Source organism: Sarcophilus harrisii, chromosome 3 (genome assembly GCF_902635505.1).
Source record: "Sarcophilus harrisii chromosome 3, mSarHar1.11, whole genome shotgun sequence".
Classification (NCBI taxonomy): Eukaryota; Metazoa; Chordata; class Mammalia; order Dasyuromorphia; family Dasyuridae; genus Sarcophilus; species Sarcophilus harrisii.
The window spans coordinates 446,191,298-446,218,801 of record NC_045428.1 but is presented as its reverse complement, the minus strand read 5'-3'; the positions used below and the strand labels follow the sequence as shown (position 1 = coordinate 446,218,801).

Below are 27,504 nucleotides of genomic sequence, written 5' to 3'. Positions count from 1 at the left end.
ATGTAAGTCTCTCCAAGCCTCTCTGTATTCATCCTGCTGGTCATTTCTTACAGAACAATAATATTCCATAACATTCATATACCACAATTTACCCAGCCATTCTCCAATTGATGGGCATCCATTCATTTCCAGTTTCTAGTCACCACAAACAGGGGTGCCACAAACATTTTGGCACATACTGGTCCCTTTCCCTTCTTTAGTATCTCCTTGGGGTATGATCGCAGTAGAAACACTTGCTGGGGTCAAAGGGTATGCACAGTTTGATAACTTTTTGGGCATAATTCCAGATTGTTCTTCAGAATGGTTGGATTCATTCAGAACTCCACCAGCAATGCATCAATGTCCCAGTTGTCCCCCATCCCCTCCAACATTCATCATTATTTTTTCCTGTCATCTTAGCCAATCTGACAGGTGTGTAGTGGTTATCTCAGAGTTGTCTTAATTTGCATTTCTCTGATCAATAGTGATTTGGAACACTTTCATATGATTGGTAATAGTTTCAATTTCATCATCTGAAAATTGTCTGTTCATATCCTTTGACCATTTATCAATTGGATAATGACTTGATTTCTTATATATTAGAATCAATCCTCTATATATTTTGGAAATGAGGCCTTTATCAGAACCTTTAACTGTGAAGATGTTTTCCCAGTTTGTTGCTTCCCTTCTGATTTTGTTTGCATTAGTTTTGTTTGTACAAAGGCTTTTTAATTTGATGTAATCAAAATTTTTTATTTTGTGATCAGTAATGGTCTCTAGTTCATCTTTGGTCACAAATTTCTTCCTCCTCTACAACGCTGAGAGATAAACTATCCTATGTTCCTCTGATTTATTTATAATCTAGTTCTTTATGCCTAGATCATGGACCCATTTACATTTTATCTTGGTATATGATGTTAAGTGTGGGTCCATGCCTAATTTCTGTCATACTAATTTCCAGTTATCCCCGCAGTTTTTGTCAAATAATGAATTCTTATCCCAAAAGTTAGGATCTTTGGGTTTGTCAAACACTAGATTGCTATAGTTGACTATTCTGTCTTGTGAACCTAACCCATTCCACTGATCAACTAATCTGTTTCTTAGCCAATACCAAATGGTTTTAGTGACACCTGCTTTATAATATAGTTTTAGATCAGGTACAGCTAGATCACCTTCATTTGATTTTTTTTTTTTTCAATAATTCCCTTGAGATTCTCGACCTTTTATTATTCCATATGAATTTTGATGTTATTTTTTCTAGATCATTAAAATATTTTCTTGGAAGTCTGATTGGTATAGCACTAAATAAATAGATTAGTTTAGGGAGTATTGTCAACTTTATTATATTCGCTCAGCAATATAAGAGAACTTAATATTTTTCCAATTATTTAAGTCTGACTTTATTTGTGTGGAAAGTTTTTTGTAATTTTGCTCATATAATTCCTGACTTTCCTTTGGAAGATAGATTCCCATATGTTTTATGCTGTAGACAGTTATTTTGAATGGAATTTCTCTTCGTATCTCTTGCTGTTGGATTTTTTTGGTGATGTATAAAAATGCTGAGGATTTATGGGGATTTATTTTGTACTGCAACTTTGCTAAAGTTATGAATTATTTCTAATAGCTTTTTAGTAGAATCTCTGGGGTTCTTTAAGTATACCATCATATCATCTGCAAAGAGTGATAATTTCGTTTCCTCATTGCCTATTCTAATTCCTTTAATCTCTTTCTCTTATTGCCGAAGGCCATCCATTTTAACAAAAGATTTTAAAAAGGGTGAAATAAAGCAGCTTAACAAAAATAAGGAACACTGTCTTGTAGTATTTGCAGTGTCCCATCTTTGTTATGCCTTACCTCTTCAGTGAATGAAGGGAAGTATAGTTTCTCAACTATTTTAACCTCAAACTTTAATCAGTATGAATAAGACTTCAATTTTTTGGTTGAAATTGCTTTACATTGCATATTAACTAAATATAAACTTTAAGTGTCTGTGCTGTACAGAACTTCCTCTTTTTCTTTCTTTTCTTTTTTTATTTTCTGTTTTAAGTAACTTGCCATGGGTCACACAACTAGTAAGTGTTAAGTGTCAGAGGTTGTATTTGAACTCAGATCTATCTATCCACTGTGCCATCAAGCCTGACTTTTTGTCAGCCCTAGGCAGCAGTTAAAAACTTTAAATAGTTCCATATTTTTGGTGCTTACACATGTTAAATCAGAAAAACCTGCATTTATATTTTTAAAGAAATTAACTGGATAAGAATGGAAAGGAGTACATTGTGGGCTGACTGATTAAAAAAAATCTTATTTATAAAAAATTCTGTAGACCGCTTATCTTAGAGATAATAAGGGCATAATAGCTAGATTTTTAAAAGACCTTGACTAAAAAACAAAGGCATTTCAATGCGTGTGCCTTATGGAGTCATTGAAGAAACCCTTGCAGAATGATGTTATCTTTATATAAAAAATATTATTTTGTTAACATTATAAGGCATTGGTAGGGAGCAGTAGAACATGTTAGACTCTAGGTAGGCTTTATAAATGTAATAAGAAATAATATGAAAAATAGTACTACAAAGGTTTTTACCTTTATATATTCTACATGGCATTCTTTTTTAAAATAGTATTCTATATTTCAGTAATTTATGATTTATGTGATGTTTTACCTTCACATCGTTTACTACATATGATTCATCTGTGTATAGGAAATCCTTTCAACTTAGTTTGCTAATATGTGTGTTTTTCAGCTTTGCTTTCAGTTTTTCAAGCATTGCAATCACATGATTCCATTTCAGTTTTCATATACAAGATTTTTGTTACATATGCAGTGGGAGAAAAAATAATTAACAGGTTTTTTTCTCTTAAATATGGCATCCTACTTTTTTTTTTTTGTTTTTTTGGTAATAATACCTTATTTTCAAAACATATGCAAAGACTTTTCAATATTCATCCTTGCTAAACCTTGTATTCCAAATTCCTCTCCCTCTCCTACCTCTAACTTTTCCTCTACACAGCAAGCAAACCAATATGTGTAAAATATGTTCTTTTATACACATTTTTACATTCATCATACTGTGAAAGAAAAATCAGATCATAAAAGGAGAAAAAAATGAGAAAGAAAACAAAATAAAAGCAAACAAGAAAAAAAGATGAAAACATTATGTTGTGATCCACATTTATTTAGTCCTGACAATCCTTTCCCTGGATGTAGACGGCTCTCCCCATCACAAGTCCACTTGAATTGGCCTGTTGATTTCTGTTAATGTTATTGTGAATGGCTACACATTTGTTCTGCTGTACACATGTTGCCCAGCATTGAACATTATATATTATTATTGTAATAATTAAAAGATTAGAGGAAATAGGATGTGGGGGGGGGGTGGTTTCCATAGAGGTTTATTATGAGTTTAACATTCATCATCTTTCTGAATTTTTTATTTTGCTAGCAAAATGACTAAACTTTTAAATTTTTAAAATTCTTTTATTTAATCGAATAAAAATTTCCTGACCATTTAAAAGGGTCTGTTGATTTCCTTTGTACTTCTTATGTACTTAAGTATATTTTTAAATTTTAAAATAAAAAATATACTTAAGTTTTTTATTAAATTATAAAAATATTGCATGTTTGTCAATAATTCATTTAAATTTCATATGAAATCAATTAACTTTTAATTAATTAATTAATTGGGTTTCACTCACTGGAAATCTTCCTTTCTCCCCAACCTTGATAAAGAAAGGGAGAGGATCCTTAAGTCTGCTATAAATATGTATAATGAACAAAAATTTCCACATTGTCACCCCTCTAAAATATATATTAAGCTGTAGTCTTGTGTTCATTACCTCTTTTTCAGGAATTGGGTAGCATGCTTCATTACATTAATGAGAATTCTACATGTTTCAAAGTTGTTTGTTTTTACAACATTATTTTACAACATTATTGTTAATTGTATAATTTTTTTCTTCTGATTTTGCTCATTCATGCATCTCTTCCTATTTTTCTTTAATTGGAATTTCATGATTTCTTAGAGCATAGTAGTATTATATCACATTTGTTAGAGGTAGCTAAGGCATAAGATCATGAAGATTTGATTTTTCTCTTACACAGTGTTTATCCTGGGCAAGTCATTTAACCATTATGTGCCTTAATTTCATGAATCACAAAGTGGGGATAATAGTAGAGTCTAACTCGTATTGTGGATTTTTTTTTGAGGGTCATATAAAATGGTATTTGTAAAGCAGTTAGAATAATGCTTGGCACATAATAGACACTGAATAAATGCTTATTCCCTTCACTTGTCAAAACTTATTTAGCTATTCTCCATTTCATCAGCAATTCTGTCAGTCCAGTAGAAAGGATGGGATATAAAAATTAATTTCATTTAAAATCATTTATAGAAAGCATAAAACATTTGGGAATCAATGTGCCAAATTCCCCACAAGAACTCTCTATATAGATAGATCCATAAAAGTCTCTTTATACAGATAAATGCAGATCTAAGTCATGAATCAGTATGAAAACAATAATCATATTACTGCCATTAACTTATTCATTGCTATGTCACTATTACAGTATTACTCTAAAGAACTGGAAGAAATAGTAACAAAACTCATCTGAAAGAATAAAGGTCCAACATTTAAAGGAAATTGTGTGTGTGTGTGTGTGTGTGTAAGTGTGAAGCAAAGGGGCTACCATCATTAACCAATTTTCAATTCAATTTTCAATTTCAAATTTCAATTTTCAAATTGTTAAAAAGTAGTAATCATCAAGATAATTTAGTACTGATTAAGAATTAGTTCTGTGGAACAGATTGGGTGCTCAATATAGAAAAGCAAATGAATATAGGAGCAGTGTTTGGGTATATCCAGTTATTTTTGTTAAGATTCCACTATTCAACAAAACTATTGGGAACTTATTTAGCAGTCTTAGGTATAGCCTTGTATTTTGCATTCTATAAGAACACAAACTTCAATTGAATACATGCATTAGATATAAAAGGAGACATTACAAACAAAGTAGAACAAGGAAGAAGTTACTTTTCAGTTTGATAGGATTTATAAGTTTATAATTAAATATGGGATTGAAAATTTCATAGGTGAAATGGACAGTTCCTTATGTATTAGGTAGGTATTGTAGAAATAGTTAAAAGCACTTATTTTTTCAGGAAATTGTACCTGGCTTTTAAATTACTTTATTAATTGTATCCATATAGAGTATTCTCATCAGTTAAGTAATCATAATAATCATATTTTAGTTCTTCATAGGATATGTATTGTGAGAATCATATGAGATAAAGGGTATAAAAGAAATGGCCAATTGTAAAGTACTATATAAACTCAGTTCTTGATAATCAGTGATTCTGATAAATATCACACATAGCATTTGCTTTATTTTTTGCCTTGGAAGGGAGGCAAGTAGTTTATATTATTTTAAAGTTTTCATTTTATTTGGTAAATCATTTACAAACATAGAATTTTGTCAAATTATGTACAGATAGGTTGTACCCAGTAACATATATACAAAGGAATAACTGTGAAGGTATCTTTTGTTTAAAAGATGGGATATGGTGTTTGCATATAAGTCCCTATTAAACCATAGAGATGGATTTTACCCTCTGTTGATTATATTATTCCCTAATAAAAATTCAATTAATTCCCATAAAGGGGACAGGAGACAATTTTTTGTGTTTATATTAGTGTGTTTCTCTGTCACTAGGTTATCTAGAATCACCTTTCTTTGAGGTGTCATACAAGTATACTTTGTAGAATGGATGGCTTTCCTCTAGTTTTAAATGTATTTAAATATATTTTTCCACTTGTACTTAATACCATGCTATGACTCCTTATGTTATTAAAGTATGCAAGTTATTGTTCCAAGAGAAGAAATACTGGAGTTAGACTACCTCAGTAATCCGTAGGAGAGTTAGTTGATTAGACCAGAATGAAAAAAGAAGCGAAAAAGTGTGAGAGATGGGGATGTAGATATCTCCAACTAGATGACTTGCCAAAATCAAAAAACTAATGTGTCAAAAATTATATCTTATTTCTCCAAACATCTAGGTGGAAATATCTACTAAGTTAGAGGTGAGGAATAAGAGTTAGGATTGATGTGTATTATTCATAAATGTGAGAAATGAACTTGGCTGAGAGCACAAATAGGATAGGGAGACTTTGAGTTGAGAGTGGGGTGGCAGGCAAGTAATCTAGTGGTGAAGAAATGAAGGTGACATTCTGGCCTGAGAACTGCAAGAGATAATTAGTCAAAAAAAATTTAAGGTAAAGGACAGAAGAGTTATGTCTTGAAAGATATGTAATCTTCTAATTTTCTTCTAAAATTGAGGTTCAGTTTAAGTGGGTTGTGTGGGCAGTCATGGAATTTATCAGGGAAAGGAATGTCCAAAATAGGACAGTAGTTTGGGTCATGTTATTGATTTAGTTTTTGTTTCATTTGATAGGCAATGAAAAAAGGAATCATTTGCTAAGGAAAGATAAAAGTGAGTGTGATAATAAGTATTCTAGTTTTAAACTCTTGGACGTAGGTTACATCTCATAATGTACTGAACTTTTATGAATTTTTAAGATGATGTGCTCACTTACTTTCACTTCCTTTTATCTTTGCAATCATCTAGTTTGGTTCATTTCAGGACCATTTGGTCCTATCTTCACCGATGGAACAATCAATGCAGTCAACAAGTATCAAGTACTTAGTATGGGCAGGCTGTGGGGATAGAAAAACAATTTCTGACTCTCCCTTTTCACAAATACTTCATGTGCTATTGGAGGGGAGACAAGTGTCTATAAAAGCATATAGCATAAATATAAAGTCAATAAATACACCTCAGTAGTTTTGAATAGATGGTATTTTCGGGAAGGTATGTTATCTCCCCTTATGGAGAAATTAGAGAAGGTTTGTGCTAAAGATGATACCTGAATTATACCATCTTACCTGCCTAAGCTGAGAAAGCATGTGAAAAGGTTGGAGGAGAGTGTATACTAGAGAAGGAGCTTGGCTATCGAAAAGGCATTGAAAGATGGTATAGAATTTTGTACATGATAAACAGATTGGTTGGTTGGGTTGACTGGATCATATGTACAGTGTAAGAGAGCTGGTGATACTCAATGAAGCCAGAAAGATACATTGAGGACATGCTGTGTATTCTCACACCATTTTTAGGGTTTTGCATTATTGGCATGGGAGATAGTTCAAAGACTAGTTTGGTTCACTCAAAGTTTGAGAGGGAGAATATCATATAGTGAGGTTGAAAATGAAAGTTGCAGCTAGGTTATATAGGGATTTTTAAAATTAAGCAGAGAAATTTATAATTAACTCAGAGAGCCAGTGAAAATCCTTATCAATCTTATATTTGGAAGTCAGGTTTTCTATTCAACTCTTATCTTTTTTCTTCATTCCAGAAGAATGAAGCATTCCAGCTTCATAGTACTTAAAATTCATTAAATGCTCATTTTCCCTCTGAGGGATTATATTCAGTTTTGCTGGGTAGTGCTTTTTGACTGTAATGTTAGCTCCTTTATTTTCTGGAATATCATTCTAAGCCCTCTTGATTCTTAATGTTGAAGGTGCTAACTCTTGTACTATATTTGAATTGTTTCTTTCTGTTTGTAATATTTTCTCCTTTACCCTGAGACCACCTCTGGCATTTGGTATAATATTCTTGCGAATTTTCATTGGTGATTGGAAGCTTCTTTCAGTGTCTATTTTACCTTTTGGTTCTAGGATATCGGGCCAATTTTTCTTGATAATTTCTTAAAATATGATATCTGAGCTCTTTTTTTTCTTCAGTTTTCTTCAGGTTTTTCATGCTGTTGTTTTCAGAGATAGTTCTGGCAATTTATAAGTTTTCACTTCTTTAAAGATGGTATGTCTTGTTACTTTTCTCCTGGCCTGTACTCTAGTCTCTGAGTGACCATCAGCTTTAATGTCCTTTTCATTTTGTTCTTTTAAATTTTGGAATTGTTTCTGGTAAGAGAAATCTCTGTCCCCGTCCCCTCCCTGACTTTGCATTTTAGTACTTCTCCTCACCCTGGGACTTCAACCTACAATGCAACTAAGTCCTGACCCTAGTGTACAGCTAGTATGTATGAGGCCCAGGTGTATCTTAGATCTTCCTGATAGTGTTCTATCATTCTACTTTCCTGCCACTTTAGAACAATAAGATCATTAGATAATTAGCTCCTGGTTTGGGTCTTGTTTTCATTAACATGTCTGTTTTCTCCCAATTTCTCCCTCATTGACACTAAAGGACATTAAAGCAAACTTAGATTTTGTTTAATTCGCATTTTTCTATGACTGATTTTCAGCATTTTTTTTCCACATCATGTGGTTATTGATAAGTTGGATTTTTAAAAATTGAGAACCACTTTTCATTGTACTTTGAACATATTAGTTTGAATTCCTTTTGTTCTTGTAAAATGGAATTAATTCCTTCTACATCTTGGAAACATTTTAGCTCTTTTATTGTTTCAGTCATCATAGATTGCATTGCAATCTTTTCAGTATGCCCAAAAGTGACAAAAATCTTTCTTCAAAAATTATTTGGAGTTCAGTCTAGGGATTTATTTTTTAAAATTACATTTATTTTCTGGGAATTGATCTTCATTGCAATTATGTTTCATATTTTCAGAATTCAAAGCTTTGCAAACTTGTTGTTAGCCATAAAGAAATATGTGTGCCCTTCTTCCTAAATAAGCACATAATTGAGTGCTTTGAATTCTTGTTTAGTTTATCTGTAATCCAAAGTTGCATATGATGTGTATTTGGTAGAGAAGAAAACTATTTAAAAGAAAGGTAATTTATTTGGAAGTTAGTATCTTTGTTTAAAATAACTGTAAACTGTTGAGGTTTTGGTAATCTGTATCCATAATTATGAAGAAGCTATTTTTAAAAAAGTTTCATGCCCAAATGTTTCCATAATTATCGACTAGTGTTTTCTTGTAAACTGAATTCTTTACAGTCTTGACTTTTTTTTTTTTAAGTAATAGTTTTTTATTTTTCCAAAATACATACAAAACTTTGTGCTCTAAATTTTTCTTCCCCCCTCCTCTCTCTTCCCCTGGACAGCAAGTATTCCAGTCTAGATTAAACATGTGCATTTCTTCTAAATGTTTTTCCATATTTATCATTCCACTCAAGAAAAATCAGTTTCAAAGGGGGGAAAAATAAGCAAACAACAAAAAAGGTGAAAATATTGTCCTGTGATCCTCATTTATTCTCCATGATGGTCTCTTTGCATGCACATGGCTCTTTCCATCACAAGTCTATTGGAATTGCCTTGAATTACCTCATAGTTGAAAAGAGCCGAATCTATCACAGTTGGTCATCACATAATCTTGTTGCTGTGTACAATGTTCTCTTGGTTCTTCTTCACTTGTCACTTCTGTTTAGTATATGTTATATTTAATCTCTTATTAAAAAGCCAGTTTAAAAAAGTAAGTCAGATTAATTTGATTGAATTTATTAGCTTTTTGTTAAACATGGTTTTTTGATTTGTCAAAGTGTCTAAGTAATATTTGCTTACTGTTACAAATGTTTCCAATCAAAATACTATAATATAAATACAGATTAATTTTTTAAAATAAATTTTCTTTAAATTTATTTTAATGTTTTAAATAATATATATTGTTTTGTTTTAGAAATATGGCAAATTGACAGCTTGTACTGGTTGTAGAACTCAGTGCCGGTTTTTTGATATGACTCAGTGCATAGGTCCTAATGGGTATATGGAGCCATACTGTTCAACAGCTTGCATGAACACACACAAGACAAAATATGCAAAATCACCAAGTAAGTTTTAAGTTTTTAAAAAAATTACTTCTATATATCTTCCTACCTCTACTTCTGCTTCCTTTGGATATCTTTTCTTTAGCTTTTGATATTTTAAAAACTAGTTTATTGTTATTATTATTATTGTTAATTAATTTAGTAATAAAATACTAATTTCATACCCTTTCCCCCCAAAATTTTAAATGTTCTTCTTGAAATCTCCATGAACAAGGAGAACTAATATTCAGAGCCCAACCAGCTTAGTGTAATACCCATCAGAGCTTTTACTCTGGACTTAATCTTTGAGAATTCCCCAGAAATAAATAAGGTTCTTCATTGTGTTTAGCTGTGTCTGATCAAAGCAAATTATCTCCTAAATATAGGGAGCTCTCAGTCTGTTTGAGTGTTGGAGGATTCAGAGTAACCATACCAATGTAATTGTAAAACCTTAATATCAATTATATTTTTCCTGGGTTCAACTAATTCCAGCTTATTAAAATAGTGGTAAAATTTTATTCCCTTTTTGTCTTTACGGTTAAAAATTTTATTCCGTATATATAGGAGAGTCTGAAGTATTTATATATTCCCTTGTGCTTTCTTAAATGAAATATAGGACAGTAGCCTTAAAATTAATTGACAGTGTGGTACTGTACTAAGCAATGAGTACAGAAAGTTGCATTCAAATTCTAACTTAATAGCTTCATGACCCAGAGAAAATCATCCTTTTTCTCATTTTCTTCATCCATATAAAATGAGGGACTTGAAATAGGTAGATTCTCTTAAGTATCCCTCTAGCTTTATAATTTTTTGTAATCCTGTAGAGAGTATGCCATACAATAGTAACCATTTTCTTATTATTAAATCATTTCCAGACTAAATAGTCTCCAAAATTGTTGATGCTTTAGATTTTATTTTCTGAGAACTGTGTGGAAACATGCTTAGGAAGAGTGGAATCCCGAGACCTAGCTTTCCACTCCCAGACACTTGATAGCTACGCACCCCTTAAGGTGTTTCAGTTTCTTCATTTTTAAATGAATAATGCTGTTGTTGTAGCACGGACCCCTAAACAGATGAGTTAATAAAACTTCCAAAAAATTTTCATCACTTAGTTTGAAGGAAATCATATGTGGATCTTTTCTTTCTCAGGTGTGGGAATCATTTGTCACTTTTGTAAGCGAAATTCTTTACCTCAGTACCAAGCCACAATGCCTGATGGAAAATTGTACAACTTTTGCAATTCCAGTTGTGTGGCTAAATTTCAGGTTTGACATTTGATTTATATATAATTTTTATATATTTACGTGGTACAGGTTGCTTTTGTATTTGTGCCATCAACTCTTAGGTTCTCCAATTCAGCTTTCCTTAAAAAGGCAATCCATTAATTATGTGACAACTCCAATACTATTTTTATTGAGCTTTAGAACACTAACCTGAAAGTTCAATTTAAAACTGTGTCCAATTTTTGAGGGGACATATATACCAGACAGTTTTGTTTATTTTATACTTTTTAATCACATTCCCTTGATTAGAGTAGGTAATAAACATTTTACTTTTTTTTCACCAGTGTATTGATGTTCAGCACAGAAACATTTAATATAGTGAATAAAATCTAAGCTAGAGAATGCATAATGCATTTATATTATTTTTTCAATGCTTTGATATTTAAAGATGAAATATAACAACTACTTGCATACAAATGATGAATAAATGAATTGATAAATTATATTCTGTCAAAAAGAATTAATTTCATCTGGCAATGACAATCATATTTTAATCCACCCTAGACTTCTGACGTTATGGCATGATTTACCCTAAGTCTTTGGCTTTAATCTAGTATTTGTTCCCTAACTTAATTGGCATTCCATTCACATATGCATCTTGGGATGACATTTATTTGTTGCTTTTAAGTTCTTGAGATAGTTCTACCTGGTGTAGTAATTCAAGAAAGTTATGTAATTGTTCTATATTTTAGTTTCTGAATTTCTATCATGGGGGAATTATAGAAGTTTGTTAAGTTACCCTAGCAGTGAATTACTATGGTTTCTGAATTTAAATATGGAAAAATTCTTTTCAGTGTATGTGTGTTTTTTTGTTTTTTCTCTCTGATCAATTGGAGTTCAGTTGACTTGCCCAGGATTACACAACCAGGATGTGTTAAGTGTCTGAGGCCAGATTTGAACTCAGATCCTCCTGAATTTAGAGCTGGTGTTCTAACTACTGCACCACTTAACTGCCCCTCATATCAGTGGGTTTTTAAAAATAAAATAAATTTCAAGTTTATATTTTTTAAAATATAAAATTCACATAATTTTATTAATCCTTATTAATTTAATTAAAACATAAAATTATTTTTATATTTGTTTTTCAGGCTCTAAGCATGCAGTCATCCCCAAATGGTCAGTTTGCAGCGCCAAGTGATATTCAATTGAAATGCAGTTATTGTAAAAATTCCTTTTGTTCCAAACCTGAGATACTGGAATGGGAGGCAAGTTGTTGTTGTTGTTTTAAAGTAGCCTTATTTAGAATGAATAATTTTGTAGATGGTGGAATTAATTTTCTTTGTCAAAATTACCTGCATGTTTGACTCAGTAATTAAATATAGATATGCTGTCTTCCTTTTAGTTTTCTCAGGTCTTACTCCAATACTTAAAACATAATATAACAACAACTAGTAGTTAGCATTGATGTAGCATTTCCAGTGCAATAATAATTTGTGGAAATGCTAAATTTTTTCCCTATTGTCAACAGTTCATTCAGTGAAGCATGATTTGCCTTGGGGATCAAGAGTCTGGTCTAGTAGAAGATTTAATATTATTTTAGTCATGGTACCCTACTGATGATTTTAGTAGAGGGAAGGGAAATGTGAATTTCTCAAGTGAGTTAAGTGCTTAAAATTTTCTTAGGTGGGTGCTTTGTTACAGCCATGAAGGCCTAATACATTTAAAGCTCTGCAAATTTAATTATCAGATTACCATTGTATACTACTACCCTCTTGCTTTTGCATCATACATTTACGTGCGTTTGGCACATAACTCATTTCAGTTTTTGGCAATCTATCTATTTCATTCACTACTTTAATTGTCAAATTCAAGTGCTTTTGTCTTTTAAAAACAATTTTATCTTCCCATTACGGAAGCAAAATTTTTATTCTACAAATTCTCATTTTCATGAAGCTGTCAAGGCTATAATCTCAACTAGTTGTTATACTTAATTCTTGCACAGTATCATTTTAGGATACTAGTACTAGTCATCGCCTAGTTTTTTGCAGGACTAATTCAGCATATCCTTTTGTCTTTATTATAGTTTTTAGCTAATTTCATTATTAGAGTTTCAGTGCTAGGTGCTCTGCTTTCATTGATTAGACTTAATTTTGGATTGGAAAGAGTATGACTGTCTTTATTTTGATTTTAATATATAGTTATTGGGAACCTGAGAGGCTTAACATTCTGATTCAGTCTGGTCAGGAAGGCCAGAGTTTATTATATCCTGCTTCTGTTATGTACTGGCTTTAAAGACATGGGCTAAGTAACTTTCATCTCTGTGTCCTAGGCAACTGTACATATGAGATTCTGACATATAATCAGTAGACTTACTTGACACACTGGGAGTTTCTTGCATCAATGAAATTAAATAATGTGATCTCTTAAAATTCCAAAAGGCCTGTTTTGTAAATACAAAAATGAAAAACTCATGATTGATGCTCTTAAGTAACTTGGGTTTCACTGGGGTAGAGATAGGTAAATTAGAGAGTTATTTAATGTCAACAACTGGGTGGACATGAGTTTTTATATGGCAATTGGTGCCTCAAGTGACTTAAATTGAAAGCAGAAAGTAAATATATCCCTTCTTATGAATTCTGCTCTTCTCAAAGAAGAAATTAAAGTTTTTGCCATAGATGGCAAAAATAAAATGGTCATCAGGAACACTGGAATTATTACATCTCTGTTTCATTCCTGTTTTCATCCCTTAACTAGCTTTGTGATATTGACCTAATTGTGTATTCATTCTGAAGATTGAAGTGATGGTTTGAATACTTGTATTACCTATTTCTCAGAATTGTGACTTACTTATAAATCTTACTACATAATTGTAAATTTTTGTTTTGTTCTTACTACATGTTATTATTAGCAAAGCCAGAGTTCTAGCTTGTTTTTCTACTTTTTAATTCAAAGGCAACAGGAGTGAGCATTTTGGAGAACACTACCTGATGTGCCAGTAGAGAGAACCAAATTAGATGCTTGGATTTTACGGGTCCATATATATGTCCTCTTTGAGTCAGAACTTTTTTCTTTTTTCCTTTTTTCCCTGAGGCAATTGGAGTTAAGTGATTTGGCCAGGGTCACATAGCTAGGAAGTGTCTGAGGTCTGAGTGAACTCAGGTCCTCCTGACTTCAGGGCTAGCCCTCTATCCATTGTACCATCTAGCTGCCTCAGAACATTTTTTAAAAGGTTCTAGATCCCAATTTTTAGCTAAATTAATATTTTAGCTATAACTTGGCCTTTAAATTTGTTTTTGCTTTATTGTGTTTAGAACAAAGTATATCAGTTCTGCAGCAAAACATGTTCCGATGATTATAAAAAGTTGCATTGCATTGTTACATATTGTGAATACTGCCAAGAGGAGAAGACTCTGCATGAAACAGTAAATTTCTCTGGAGTTAAGAGGCCATTCTGTAGTGAAGGTAGGCATTTTAATAAACTTTCATATTAATAGTTTGAGTAATTTTTATGCCAAACATTTTTTAAGCAGAGGAGTTAAAAAGTAATTTTTGTGCTATGCACTGATTGCTTAGGCAGTTGGATAGATTTGGATCAGAGGTTTCTTGTCGGCAATATGGGACTTGCTACTTGATCTTTATCTTTTTAGGAAAATTACAAAAATTAAAATCAATTATAAATGCTGAAAAGGAGCTTTGGAAAGATAAATATAAAATGATTATTCCTTTTTTCACTTGGGAAGAAAGAATTAAAATATCTTTCAGATGACAAAATTTGATCAGTAGCTAGCATAGTCCTTTGGATAAATATAGTCGATTCTGATTAATATTTCTATCTGTCATTAAATATTGTCTACTATTGTTCAAGGCAGTGTGAACAATATACAGATAAATATAATTTGTGATCTTTGCCCTTAAAATATCAACTAAAGTCACAGTTAAAAAGGAGTTGAAACAAACTTAATTAGAAAAATATTTCTATTAGTAGAAGAAATTGGTAACTAAAAGAAAAATCTTTCTATATCTGTACTTCCTAACCATTTTTGTGTCACAGACCCTTTTAGTAGTCTGATGATGCCTAGGAATCCTTTCTCTGAATAATATCTTAAATGCCTAATATATCTCATACATAAGATTACAAAGTAAACCAACTATTTTGAAATAAGTTGAAAATTTTAAAAAAGAACTTCATGGGACACCCTGTTTTATGAACTCTAATTATTTGGGAGTTTACGAGGAGAGAAATCATTTCACATTGGCTTCATAACATAGGCTCTGGCAGAATAGTCCAAACAAAATCTCAGAGGTAGGAAATGGAAAGGCTTCTTTAGGAGATGGTGAAGGAGTTCTTTTGCAGTACATCATTCATGATCTAGTAAAATAGAGGAAAGATTGTAATGGGCAGCCAAATATGATTCTATGTTACCCTAACATCTTGTTAGACACAACGTAATTCACGGGCAATTTAATTAGTTTATGGAGTCATCATAACATTCCTTTCATTTTTGAGTCTTATTGTCACATTAGACTGCAAGTTTCTTAAATCCAACAGTTAATAGAAATATTCGTATCCATTTGTAGCTAACGTATTATCTTGTGTTTTTGTGGGAATACTATAGATGACTCTTCATCCTTTTTTTTTTTTTTTTTCTTCTCTCTTTTAAAGGAAAATACTTATAATGATTATTTCAATGTTAAATATTGTTCTTTTTCAGGCTGCAAGCTACTTTATAAACAAGATTTTGCAAGACGTTTAGGATTGAGATGTGTTACTTGCAACTATTGTTCCCAGCTTTGTAAAAAGGGAGCAACTAAAGAACTTGATGGCGTGGTGAGAGATTTCTGCAGTGAAGAATGCTGTAAAAAATTTCAGGATTGGTATTATAAGGCAAGTAACTCAGAATTTTAGATGGCTTCTACAGCTACTTTAACTGATCATTAACAAAGAGCTGCATTTGAGTACCACATTATAAATGTTAAAATTCATAGTTTTTAAAAATATCCATAAAGTGAGTTTAGAATAGTTTCTGCCGTGAAGTCAGTAAAAATATGGTTTTGTCATTTCAGTTGTTATTTGTAACTTGAAGTAGTATTTTTCTTGTGAAATACTTGTTGTATAGTCCTAAATAATAGAATACATATTTGTTCACCAATTTAGTTTTATAAATCAAGTTATTTTTATAATATTGTTTTAACCAATAAAAACTTTAATGCCATTTACAAATATTCAATATTATTAGCAGACAATTATTTCTTTGAACAGTTGAAATGTATTTTAGATGGGTGTGTGTGTGTGGGGGGGGGGGGATGGTGGTGATGATGGTGTTTTGCCACCTCAGTCTACTCCTAAATTTAATTGTGAATTTTGGAGACTGTTTTTTTCAGTGTTTTCAAGGTAAAAGGACTCTCAATGGATAAACAAAACGAAAGGCAATTCTTTTGAAGGTTTAATACAGTTATTTTACTTTTTAATTCTCAGGAAGGTTTAATAATTTTGGTCCATTTTGCACAGCATTGGTTATCTTGTAAGTGGGAGAGAGTGTAAAATTGGACTGAGGTAGTCAAATATTACCCTGGAAAAAGTATTTACTAGTTCCTGTGCCAGCAACATGGAAAACCATCTCAATAACTAAAGCTACATTATGGATCAGTTCTAAAGCATAAGAAGACAGAATTCATCACCACCTTAACAAAATTATGAGCTACTACCTCTGAGGAAATAAACAATAAGAGTTGAAATGTTGGCGAATATTATGCATTTCATTTGTGAAATTGATTGGCCATTGAAATGGAACTAACTTTTGACGACTTGAACGATATCTTGGAATGACTCCAGAAGATCTACAGTTAATTATATAGTTACTTACTAATTTTTCTAGGCTTAAAAGCATCAATTAAAATTTTGAATATATGCTATTCTAGAACATTTTTAATAAGCAAGAGTTAATTTCTGAATTGTCAGGTGTGCAAAATTGAGGTTAAAAGTTTCATTTTGTTTAAAAGTTATTTTAAAAATTACTGCCTTTTTTGATGATATTGATCTAAACCTTTGAAACTCAGGTCTAAATTGAAAAGCCAGGCAAGGGTAGAAAGAAAATATCCTCTAATTTACAGGTTGATGCATGCCTTTTATAGTATGCCAAAGGTTTTGAGTTTTGTTTTTGTTTTTTTAATCTGTTCTTTGTATTGTATTCAATTTTAAGCTTTTGCTTCTTTTGAGAATTTGCTTTTATTAGTTTCAAGTAAACACAAAGAATTTAGTTCTGATTTAAAATTTTGTTATTTTTGCATTCAGGACTTTTTTTTTTTTTTTTTTTTTGGGGGGTGGGACAGGAGAAATTAACATTGGCTCAGCTTAGTACTGAAAAAATCATAACTTCAAGAAAATTGATCCTACCAGTAATTCAGTTTTTCTTACATTTTAAGACCAGAGACAGAAATTGTTAACCTGTGATGATTTATAGTTATTGTGCAATTTGATGCCTTTTGGCATGTTGTGAACTTAAGCCTTCTATATTTTAAGATGGTAAAGATTATTTTGCTGAACTTTGTAATGTGTTCACAACTTTACGAATGTGCCTGTCTCTAATTTATTGCTTTCTTTGAGGGTCTTACCTTGTGTTTATTTTCATACCATAGCCTAAATAGAGAAATCTGTTAATTTTTTTCTTGAGAAGCAAATATTAATGATCTGTCATTAAATATGCAGACTAATTCCACAAGTTGTAATGTGTTCATTTTACCACTTGTTTTAAAGGATAATTGTATTTAATGTTCATTTTCATGCAATGTCCAATGTTTGAAATTCAATAAAACAATTTATTTCAAAATATTAAACAATTAGTGAAATAGCCAGTTAATTATCTAGTCATGTTTAATGCCAGTATTCTATCCATTATTAAACAAATTTGTATTATGTATTCTTTGTCTTATTTTAAACCTAGAATATTTTTGTATATTTGAAAGCATTTTTCTTTCAAGATTTTTCTTTGCCTAAAATAAGAATATTAGGCAAAAACATTTGTATTTATTAATCACTGAGGTATGAGACTAAAGTAGCAAGTCATCTGACAAGGGTCAGCAAAATCAACCAAAAAATGATTTATCTTAGCCTTCTCAGATGAGATTGTCAATAGGCAGTGTAGAAAGAAGGTTTTTTGTTGTTGCTCTGTGTGCTTTTTGGTTTTTGTTTTTTGTTGAGCCATTATTTTTGAGTGAAAAAATGCTTTTATTTCAGTCTCTTTAATGCTGTTTTCTTTCAAGGATCTTTTTTTTTTTTAATTGACAAAATATTATTGTTATTTTACTCTAGCTTCTTAAGGTTTCCACAAAAATTTTTTAATGAACTCTAAGTAACCATACCCATAGTGTTATCTTAATTTATTTGGGAGTTAACCTTAATCATATAAATCAATCCAAGCTACATCAGCAATAAACTATACTAGCTTGTACCCCAATTTTAAGAATAGATATGGTATAGCCTTATCTTGTACTGTATGTCTCAAATGGCAAGACTTAATGGGTAGTCTTTTAAAATTTTCACATGCGTGGTCTCTATGCCCTTGATCATATTGTATTTTTTAAAGGATCAGGTTTCTCTCTGGCTTATTAGAACTTAACAGTTAAAACTGAGGCAACTTGCCTTCAGTTTTTTTCACAGTGTACTTGTGAAAAGTACATTGTGATTAGAATCAAAACTGACATTCAGTTAGCCAGATATTGAAACAGATTTAATGACCTTTTGCTTATATGTATGCTTGGACAGACAATATCCTCCAACTCTTTTTCAAAATAAATATTTCTTGATATCTTGGTGCACAATTACTTGTGGATGATCATTTTGCCTTTATCTAGAATATTTTTCCAATTGTCATATTCCAATTTCTCTCTCTTCCTTTCCCCTACATCTCCTTCTCTAAATCTAGCAGTTCAAACAATTGGTATAGATTGCTTTATAGGTTTCCATTCTTAAGAAGTCTACTGTTTCTATGAGTTGTCCCTAATCTTTTTTTTTTTTTTTTTTTTTTTTTTAAGACTAGTCTGAAAAGTTTTTATGGAAACCAGACATAATTTTACTCTTGGCACTGGAGCTTTCTCAGTTTTAAAAAGCATTAAATATTTGTTTAATACAGGGCCCTTTAAAAAAAAAATTAAGCTGCCTTCTTAGAAAATCTAAAATGGCAAGTGTTTTTTGGCATGTATTTGATCATCTCTCCAAACCTGTTATGTGTAAGATTTTATATATTCTTTAGTTTTGAAAGCCATCTAATCTATTTTATTATCAGTACTTGGCAGTGTGCAAAGTTAGACACTCATCTGGTAGTCTCATTTTTCAATCAAAAGAATAATTAGAAATTAATAAAAGCTTTCTAGCAAAAGATTTGTGAAAATCTCTTTCCATTTAAAATTTTTAACACACATTCCTCCTCTTTCATTCCCTGTGATAATTTTAAGTTGAGATTTGATTACTGCTATAGAATTCAGAGCGGGAACCAGTTTAGAATTCAACATCTTGACATAAGGAAAAAGTTAATAAGAATTTAGTTAGTATTGTTCAAGTTTGGAATGAACTACCTCCTGGAGTGGGATGTTTCCTGTTATTGGCCATGTTCAAGCAGAGACTGGATCAACATCAATCCAGAAATGTACCCGAAAGGATTCCTGCAATGAATGGGGGACCGGTCTTTAAAAGTTATTTTTAAAATTATATTTTGTATATCATTTCTATTCTGTCCATGCCTAATAACTAGGCAGGCAAGGTTTATCTAACAACTGAGGACAAATACATTTTTTACTACAGAAAATAACAAATTGTTATTCCGCTAGAATGGTTAAAGTCAGGCCCGGGAATCAAGGCAAGTAGTCAGAATTTAAAAATAATTATATTGTCCAATTAATATTCAGTTGTATTGTGGTTGAATTTAAGTAGTGATTTTCAAACTCCGTTCTTTGGAATGTTAGGAATCCCTTAGTTTTTTTTTTTTTTCTCCTGAGGCATGGGGGTTAAGTGACTTGCCCAAGGTCACACAGCTAGAAAGTGTTAAGTGGCTGAAGCCAGATCTGAACTCAGTTTTGACTCCAGGGTCGGTGCACTATGTGGACTGTGCTATCTAGCTGCCTCAGGGATCCCCTAAATCTTACCTTGAAAAATGGAATTATATAGGAGGTAATTTATGTTTAATTCTTGAAAAAAAATTGGTTACTATTATTCTAAACAGATTTTGGGGTATATGGGACACTGAGGTTTTTTTGTTTTATTTTGTTTTGTTTTTTTGTTTTTTTTTTAAGTATCTGCTAATTCAGGAAACACTTTGGAATACAACTGAACTTTAAGTTCTGAACTTTGTTTTTTGTTATATACATTCATCATTGAGTAAATTATCCCTACCCAATAGTGTGGGGTAGGGATAGGGGAATGTTTGAAAAGAAATTGCTCTTTGGAGTGCTCTGAAAATACATGTCTCTGTGATTGGGTATTTGGGGAGGGGGGGTTATATATTTGTTCTTTAATGATTATTCAATTCTCAGTGCAAATTATGGAAATCAGTAATTATAAAATGAAGGATTATGATTTTTCAGTGTTCACATATAATTAAAACTAGTCGGGCCCTCCCCAGTACCCCTCCCTTTAATACTCCTTTTCTAGATTACTAATTTAAATTATATACTCAGAGCCAGATAGTCACATACTGTCTTAATAATTTTTAGTATGTGTGCAGTCTATTGAATGATTTAAGGCTTGCAGAGAATAAAACATGTAGAAATGAGCCTTTAAAGAGAAATCATTCATTGAAATAATCAGATCATTAATAATAATGTAGAAAAGAATTTCCTCTTTTTATGATGTTCTGACCCATTGTAGATTAGATGAAGTTATTTTTCTGTATTTAGGTGTTAATTCTTTAGTGTAAGATAGAGTAGTTGAAATTAGTTTTTGCCAGTTTAATTTCTAGTTAAATATTCAGAAAACATTATCTAATCTATGGTTAGTATTAAAATATCTGCGTTAATATGTCTAAATATTAATGTTATTCTTTGAATTTTAAATATGGTTAATGACTTCTAGGTAGCAATATAATTTTGGTCTCAGAAATTTGCTGATGAGAAGTGACATTACCATCACTGGTATTCATAATTAATACTGAGAACCATTTATTCAACCTTTATTTAGCAGGGGAAAAACCTGTCCTGGAGAAAAAAAAGATCCTGTGTTCTAATCTTTGGGTATGTCTGTTACATAAGACTTTAAGAACATAACAGTCAACATTCTTGAACAGAAATTTAAAGTTGCAGCTTCTCTAAGATCTTTCTAGCCATAAATTAAGCAAATAAAAACTTATTCTTTGTTGTTTGGGGTCATGAGGGAAAATCAGCCAGATATACCTTTGGCTATAGAAAGCACAGATGTCTTGCAGTTATTCAATCTTTCCTGCAGTTAGGTGGATGATTTTTTAAAATTACATAGCATTTTATATTTGCAAAAAGTTACTTTAGAACCATTTAATAGGAACTGAATTTGAAATTCAACCTTTCTCTCTTCTATGTCTGCCCTCTTGTAGAGACCTTAAGGGATAGTGAAAATGGACAAAGGATGGAGAAAACAGGCATGAATAGGCTAAAAACTAAAAAAGGAAAAATCCTTGAATAGTTTTCACAATAATGAAGTACTGTTTGTATATTTTTCTAATAGCACAATAATTTCCTTGTTTTCATTGTGAATTACCTTTTTTTCTTTCTGGAAATGTTTAGAATAGTACCTAGCTACATCTTGATTTAAGGGATATTGGTTGACCTTTTACCAAACAGTTTGATACTTAAAATTTTTTAACCTCAAAGCATTAATTGATGCTATTCTGTTTAAGACAAATAGTTTTCTTAGCACTGGTGTGTTTTAAGTTAAAGTCTTTTGCAGTGGACTTTATTTTTTTTAATGATTGTTAAAATCCTTACATACACTCTATTTTTACTCAACATATGTTGAATTTTACAAAGGAAATCTTTTATCATGCAATCAAATATCGTTTTGTTTGACTTTTAATGGTTTTTGACTGGTATACTTACATGTGACTTTTCAGTTTTGCACTTGGCTGCAAATTAAGCATATCCACCTGGGCCTAAAACTTTATCCACAAAACTTGATATTGACGTTATAATTTGGGTTAATAAAACACATTAAAATTTGATCAAAATTTATGTTTTTTTCTTTCTGACCATTGGTAAGTAATAAAAGGTGATTGAAAATTTAATGAACCAGTCTTTTTTTGCTTAAGGAAGAAAAATTTTTAGACTGTTAAGTTGCATATATGCACAGAATAATTTGGGGCATAATTTTTTTTATTAGCAAAGATTTTATTTGTAAAAATATCATTTGGATTTGAATTCCATTGTTGATGAGAAAAGTTAATTTAAGAAATCTTTTAATTTGCCTATATGTACGATTGGATTTTGTCTTTGAGAGACCTTTTATTTAAAATATCTGAAACTTTCCTTTTATATTAAGGCTGCAAGGTGTGACTGTTGTAAATCCCAAGGAACTCTTAAAGAACGGGTGCAGTGGCGTGGGGAAATGAAGCATTTCTGTGATCAGCACTGCTTACTGCGTTTTTACTGTCAGCAGAATGAACCTAACATGGCAACCCAAAAAGGACCTGAAAACTTACATTATGGTATGTAGTGCTTCAGGTAGTAACTTGGAAAATCTGTGCCAAGTTTTCAAGTTTCTCCATTTTAAAACCAAACAGTATTTCATTTCTTGGAATTTTGAGGACAAAGTTAAATATAGCTTAGAATCGGTGAATTTGAGGTTAGAAGAATCTTTGTCTACAGGCTATTTCTTTTTCTACTTCAAATACACTGGGTTCAAGATGCTTTACATTTTAAAAAAGCTTTGTTATCTGAAATTAGGTATATCATTGAATGGCACTGGTATTTCTTGAAAATAGTATAAAATATCTTAACACTTAAAACTATTTCCAGCTGTTATTGACTATGCATATTTTTATTTCCAGCTTTAAATGAGAATGTTGTTTTGCTGAACTTTTAATATGTCTTGTAGTATTTCTGAATTTGTGTGTGGTTAGGTGGTACTTAGTTTATAGATTCTGAAGAATTGATCTCCAAAGCCATGTTAATATCCAGTTATAAACACCAGTTTAGTTTAAATTGATTATTTGTTAATAAAATAATTAACATTTATGTGGTGGCTTAAGTCTTTACAAAGCATTTTATAAATATGTCATTTGATCCTCAGAGGTCTGGGAGGTAGGTGAACTTTTCCTGATTTTACAGATGAAAAAACTGAGGCAAATATTAAATGACCAGTCCAGGATAACGCAATTAATAAATGTCTATGACTAGATTGGAACTCAGATTTTCCTGACTCCAGGTCTAGAAAACAAATCACTTTGTGATTTGACTAGTTGCTTCATTATCTTTTATCATCCCATGTTTTCAAAATCTCAGGGCATGTGGAATTAGGGAATTACTACCTAAGAAAGAATCTGAGGTAAAATCTGTTTTGAAATTTTAACTTTATGAAAGAAGCTAATTTTTTATATTTGTTTTAAAGTACATTTAGAAGCACGTTGGAACCATGTCTTGTGTTCAGAAGACTCATAATTGCAGAAAGGGAAATCCATTTTTGATGAGACAAGCTAAATTTTCCTTTTATAATTTATTCAACAAACCTATTTCATTACCTATTTGCAGAGATATTATGCCAGAGAAGCTCTATTTTTATCATAAAACTTTAGCTATTGGTATCATTTACATTTTAAGTATACCAGAACTTTAGGACTTTATCTTGAAATGACTTTTAAAATCCACTAAAACTTCATAAAAATAATTCAGAGGGATGTTGGGTTAAATTTGGGAGTAAGATCTGGGCTCCAATCACCCTTTGGATACTTAATGTTTTGTGTAAGAATGTAAAACTACTTGAGTGTAGTGATTTTTGTGTTTTCATTTTTATCTCAGTACTGAGCTTTTTGCCTGCTCCATTATGAGTTTAATAATTTGATTGATAAATGGTGTTATGATAGTAAAAGTCACTTTATCTCTGATTCTCTGGCAACTTTGGATCCTATAAATTTCAGAAGAGTTGAGTTTAATGTTCTGGGAGGCAGTTATCATACCAACAGCATTACAGGTCTTATTGATGTAACATTAATTTGAAAGATTTATGGAATGAAATGAAGTTGTCTTATTTTCATTCTGTTTATATTTAGACCAGGGTTGTCAGACTCCTCGGACAAAAGTGACGGTAAGTTTGTTAACTGTATGTTATTTTTCACTTTATTTTAATTTATTTTTCTTCTTGTTCTAAATATAACATACACCAAATAAAATGGGAAATTGCATGTGTGAGATACACACAAGATCAACCTGCCAATTTTAAATTTATTCCATTTATCCCAATTATCCCTATTTTCTCACTCTTTCTCTCTCTCTCTCTCTCTCTCTCTCTCTCTTTCTCTTTCTTTTTTCTTTTCTTTTTTTTTTTTTTTTTGGCTGAGGCAGTTGGGGTTAAGTGACTTGCCCAGGATCACACAGTTTGGAAGTGTTAAGTGTCTGAGGTTAGATTTAAACTTAGGTCCACCTGACTTCAGGGCTGGTGCTTTATCCACTGCACAATCTAGCTGCCCCCACATTGCATTTCTTTATTTCAGAGATTTATCATAATGCTACAAGGGAATTTAGAATTGTTGCTTTATGTGAGGCAGACAGGGCAGAAAAAGGGTAGTTTTGTAAGCGGCAGTAAGTCTTTCAAGCCTACTTTCGTTGTTCTGTTGGTTGTGAAATGTTTCTAGTCTCTTAGCTTCCCTTATCCCTTGCAGTATGCCGTGATGTAGTTTCATTTACCCTATTTCTTGAAACTATACTCATAACATTGAAGTAATTTTTTTATTTAAAATTTTTATTTTTGTAAATTAATGCTTTGCACAGTTAATCCAGTGGAAGGAGCCTAGTATATCATATTCACATTTTAGCTGTTCAGAAAGGATTTTTCTTCTAAAAGCATTTTTTGAATTCAAAGATTTTTGTACTCTTAAGATATAAACATTTGCTCAATTCTTGGCATTATCAATAACTAGTATTCTTGTATTCACATGTTCTGACAAATTCCAGGGCATGTTTTATTTGTTTTTCCAAAATATACTGATGTACATATTCATAAAATTTGCATGTAGTATTATTTGGTTGTATTTGTTACATGCTAGACAAAACAAACATTAATAATATCATAACTTCAAAATATAAATTGACTTAAAACTTTGAAAATATGCAAAGTCAGTCCATAGCTTAGGAAATCAACTCTTCTCTGTTTTTATCTTAGAGTTCAGCACCACCTCCTTCCCCAACACCTAACAAAGAAATGAAGAACAAAGCAGTGCTTTGTAAACCTTTGACAATGACAAAAGCCACATATTGTAAACCTCACATGCAAACAAAATCTTGTCAGACAGGTAAGTTTTTGAAAGTATTTAACTGTACATTTCATTAATGATAGATTTTAAGTGGAAGAGATCTATTTCTAAAACTGCTAGTTGAGTTTGTGTTGTCAATTCTTGGGAAGTACTATTATGCTTCAGTGTAACAAACATTTTAAATAATGGAAATGAAAAATTGGAATTTTCTGAAAAAATATACATGGTCATGAGTTGTAGAAATGGAAAAAATATTAGTAACTGCTTTCTTGTTAGAATTGTACAAGAGTGATCATTTCCTTTTGTTATTTTAGAAATAAAGTTTGTGACTATATATTTTATTTTTTAAGTCTATTAAAATTTCTATTTTCTCATTCCTTAAAATGAATTCAATAAACAGAAGAAAAATTTTTTATTAATATAATTGTAATATTGTCAGTAAATATTCTTTATAAAACCCTTACTTTCATTCACTTTTAATCTGTTGATCATTGTACTGTTTTATTCAATCAAACATTTTGTTTTGTATTTTTAATATTTTAATAAGTGCTTTTCTTTGTATTTCTGTTTCGGGGAAGAGAGTGTTATGAAAGCCTAAATTTTAATTTTGTATATATTAGAAGCATAACTTTTTCTACATTAGGATTACCAAAGCTTCAAGATGATATAATTCTGAGTTATTTTTGTAAGCCTTGTTTTTCCCATAGTAAATTTCTAATTGGTGTTTACTCGTATTTGAACGTCATTGTTATCTGAATTCATTTGGCTCCTACCAGTTAACATAAGTAATATTTAATATCATTCCCTATTTATTTATTTTGGCTTTTAGAAGACAATTGGAAGACAGAATATGTTCCGGTTCCTGTACCTGTACCTGTGTATATTCCAGTACCCATGCATATGTATAGTCAGAACATTCCTGTTCCTACTGCTGTTCCTGTTCCAGTAAGTTAAGTCTTTGAAATCCATCAGATTTTTGTATATGACACTGATTTGATTAAGCACAGTTAGGTTGTTAAAGTAGGCAGAAGAATGTTCCATTTTAAAAATCTGACGTATATATGTCTTTCATAATTTGATATAAATGATAATTTCTTTTCCTTTTAGAAGTGTTCATAATATGTTTTGAACATTAATTATTAATGAAAGTAGTCTTAATTTCATAAATCATAAATATTAGTTCTCTGATTTTATTTCCAGAAAGACATAGAGTAGAATTTTTTGTGTGTGCTTAACTTTTAATTTATTACTTTGAGGCATATTATACCTCTAGTTTGACCTATGTTTTTATTGTAGCTTTGTATTCTCTACCTTAGTCAATGTATCCCTCCACCTTCTAGAGAACTTCTCTCTCTCTCTCTCTCTCTTTTTTTTTTTTTTTTTTTTAACTGAGGCAATTGGGGTTAAGTAATTTGCCCAGGGTCACACAGCTAGGCAGTGTTAAGTGTCTGGGGTCAAATTTGAACTCAGATCCTCCTGACTTTAAGGACTGGTGCTCCATCCACTGCGTCACCTAGCTGCCCCAAGAACCATCTCTTATAAGAGGAAAAACATTCATCAAAAATTACTTAGGTAGTGCAATTATATAGCGTTTTCATACTTGTTGTCCTCTCAATATACAAAGAAGGAGTATGGCCTGGTGCCACTTCATGTTTTACTTTAATCCAAGGTTTTTCATTATAGTTTGGCAACAGTTTTTAAAATTATATTTATTGTTAATGTGATTAGTTATCTGATTCCACTTCACTTTGCAGTTAGTTGAAAGAAGTAAACAAAGCTGATGCTTTATCTATAGACTTCTACATAAGTTGAATGTTAATACTGTAGAATTTTCAGAATTTTCCAGTGTTTTTTATCAGTGTTGCTAAAATTTTTTAATCCCTTTTTTTGGTTCCTTTTTTAAAAAAATAATTTTTATTATTTGGGAAGACTTTGGGAAAGGGGGAGAAGCATTTTGGGGACAATGTTGACAAATTTTAAAAAGACATCAATAAATTAAAAAAAGAAAGATCCAATATAATGAATACAGAAAAGCATGGGAAAACATCTCAGTATTTTAAACTCTTGCTTTTTTCTTGATATTTATTGAATAAGTCATTTCTAATTT

At 31.2% G+C, this 27,504-nt stretch overlaps 1 protein-coding gene across 4 annotated transcripts in view; it reads left to right on the top strand.

The window, feature by feature from the left end:
* The window catches only part of ZMYM2 (zinc finger MYM-type containing 2), an 82,777-nt gene that overhangs the window by 43,173 nt on the left and 12,100 nt on the right, over nucleotides 1-27,504 (top strand). For all 4 annotated transcript variants that reach the window (XM_031960834.1, XM_031960831.1, XM_031960835.1 and 1 more), the window contains 9 exons: nucleotides 9,625-9,775; nucleotides 10,901-11,016; nucleotides 12,123-12,239; nucleotides 14,286-14,436; nucleotides 15,687-15,859; nucleotides 22,472-22,637; nucleotides 24,198-24,232; nucleotides 25,307-25,436; nucleotides 26,227-26,342. In XM_031960834.1, coding sequence (XP_031816694.1) covers nucleotides 9,625-9,775; nucleotides 10,901-11,016; nucleotides 12,123-12,239; nucleotides 14,286-14,436; nucleotides 15,687-15,859; nucleotides 22,472-22,637; nucleotides 24,198-24,232; nucleotides 25,307-25,436; nucleotides 26,227-26,342 — 1,155 coding nt within the window. The remainder of the gene's footprint in view (nucleotides 1-9,624; nucleotides 9,776-10,900; nucleotides 11,017-12,122; nucleotides 12,240-14,285; nucleotides 14,437-15,686; nucleotides 15,860-22,471; nucleotides 22,638-24,197; nucleotides 24,233-25,306; nucleotides 25,437-26,226; nucleotides 26,343-27,504) is intronic.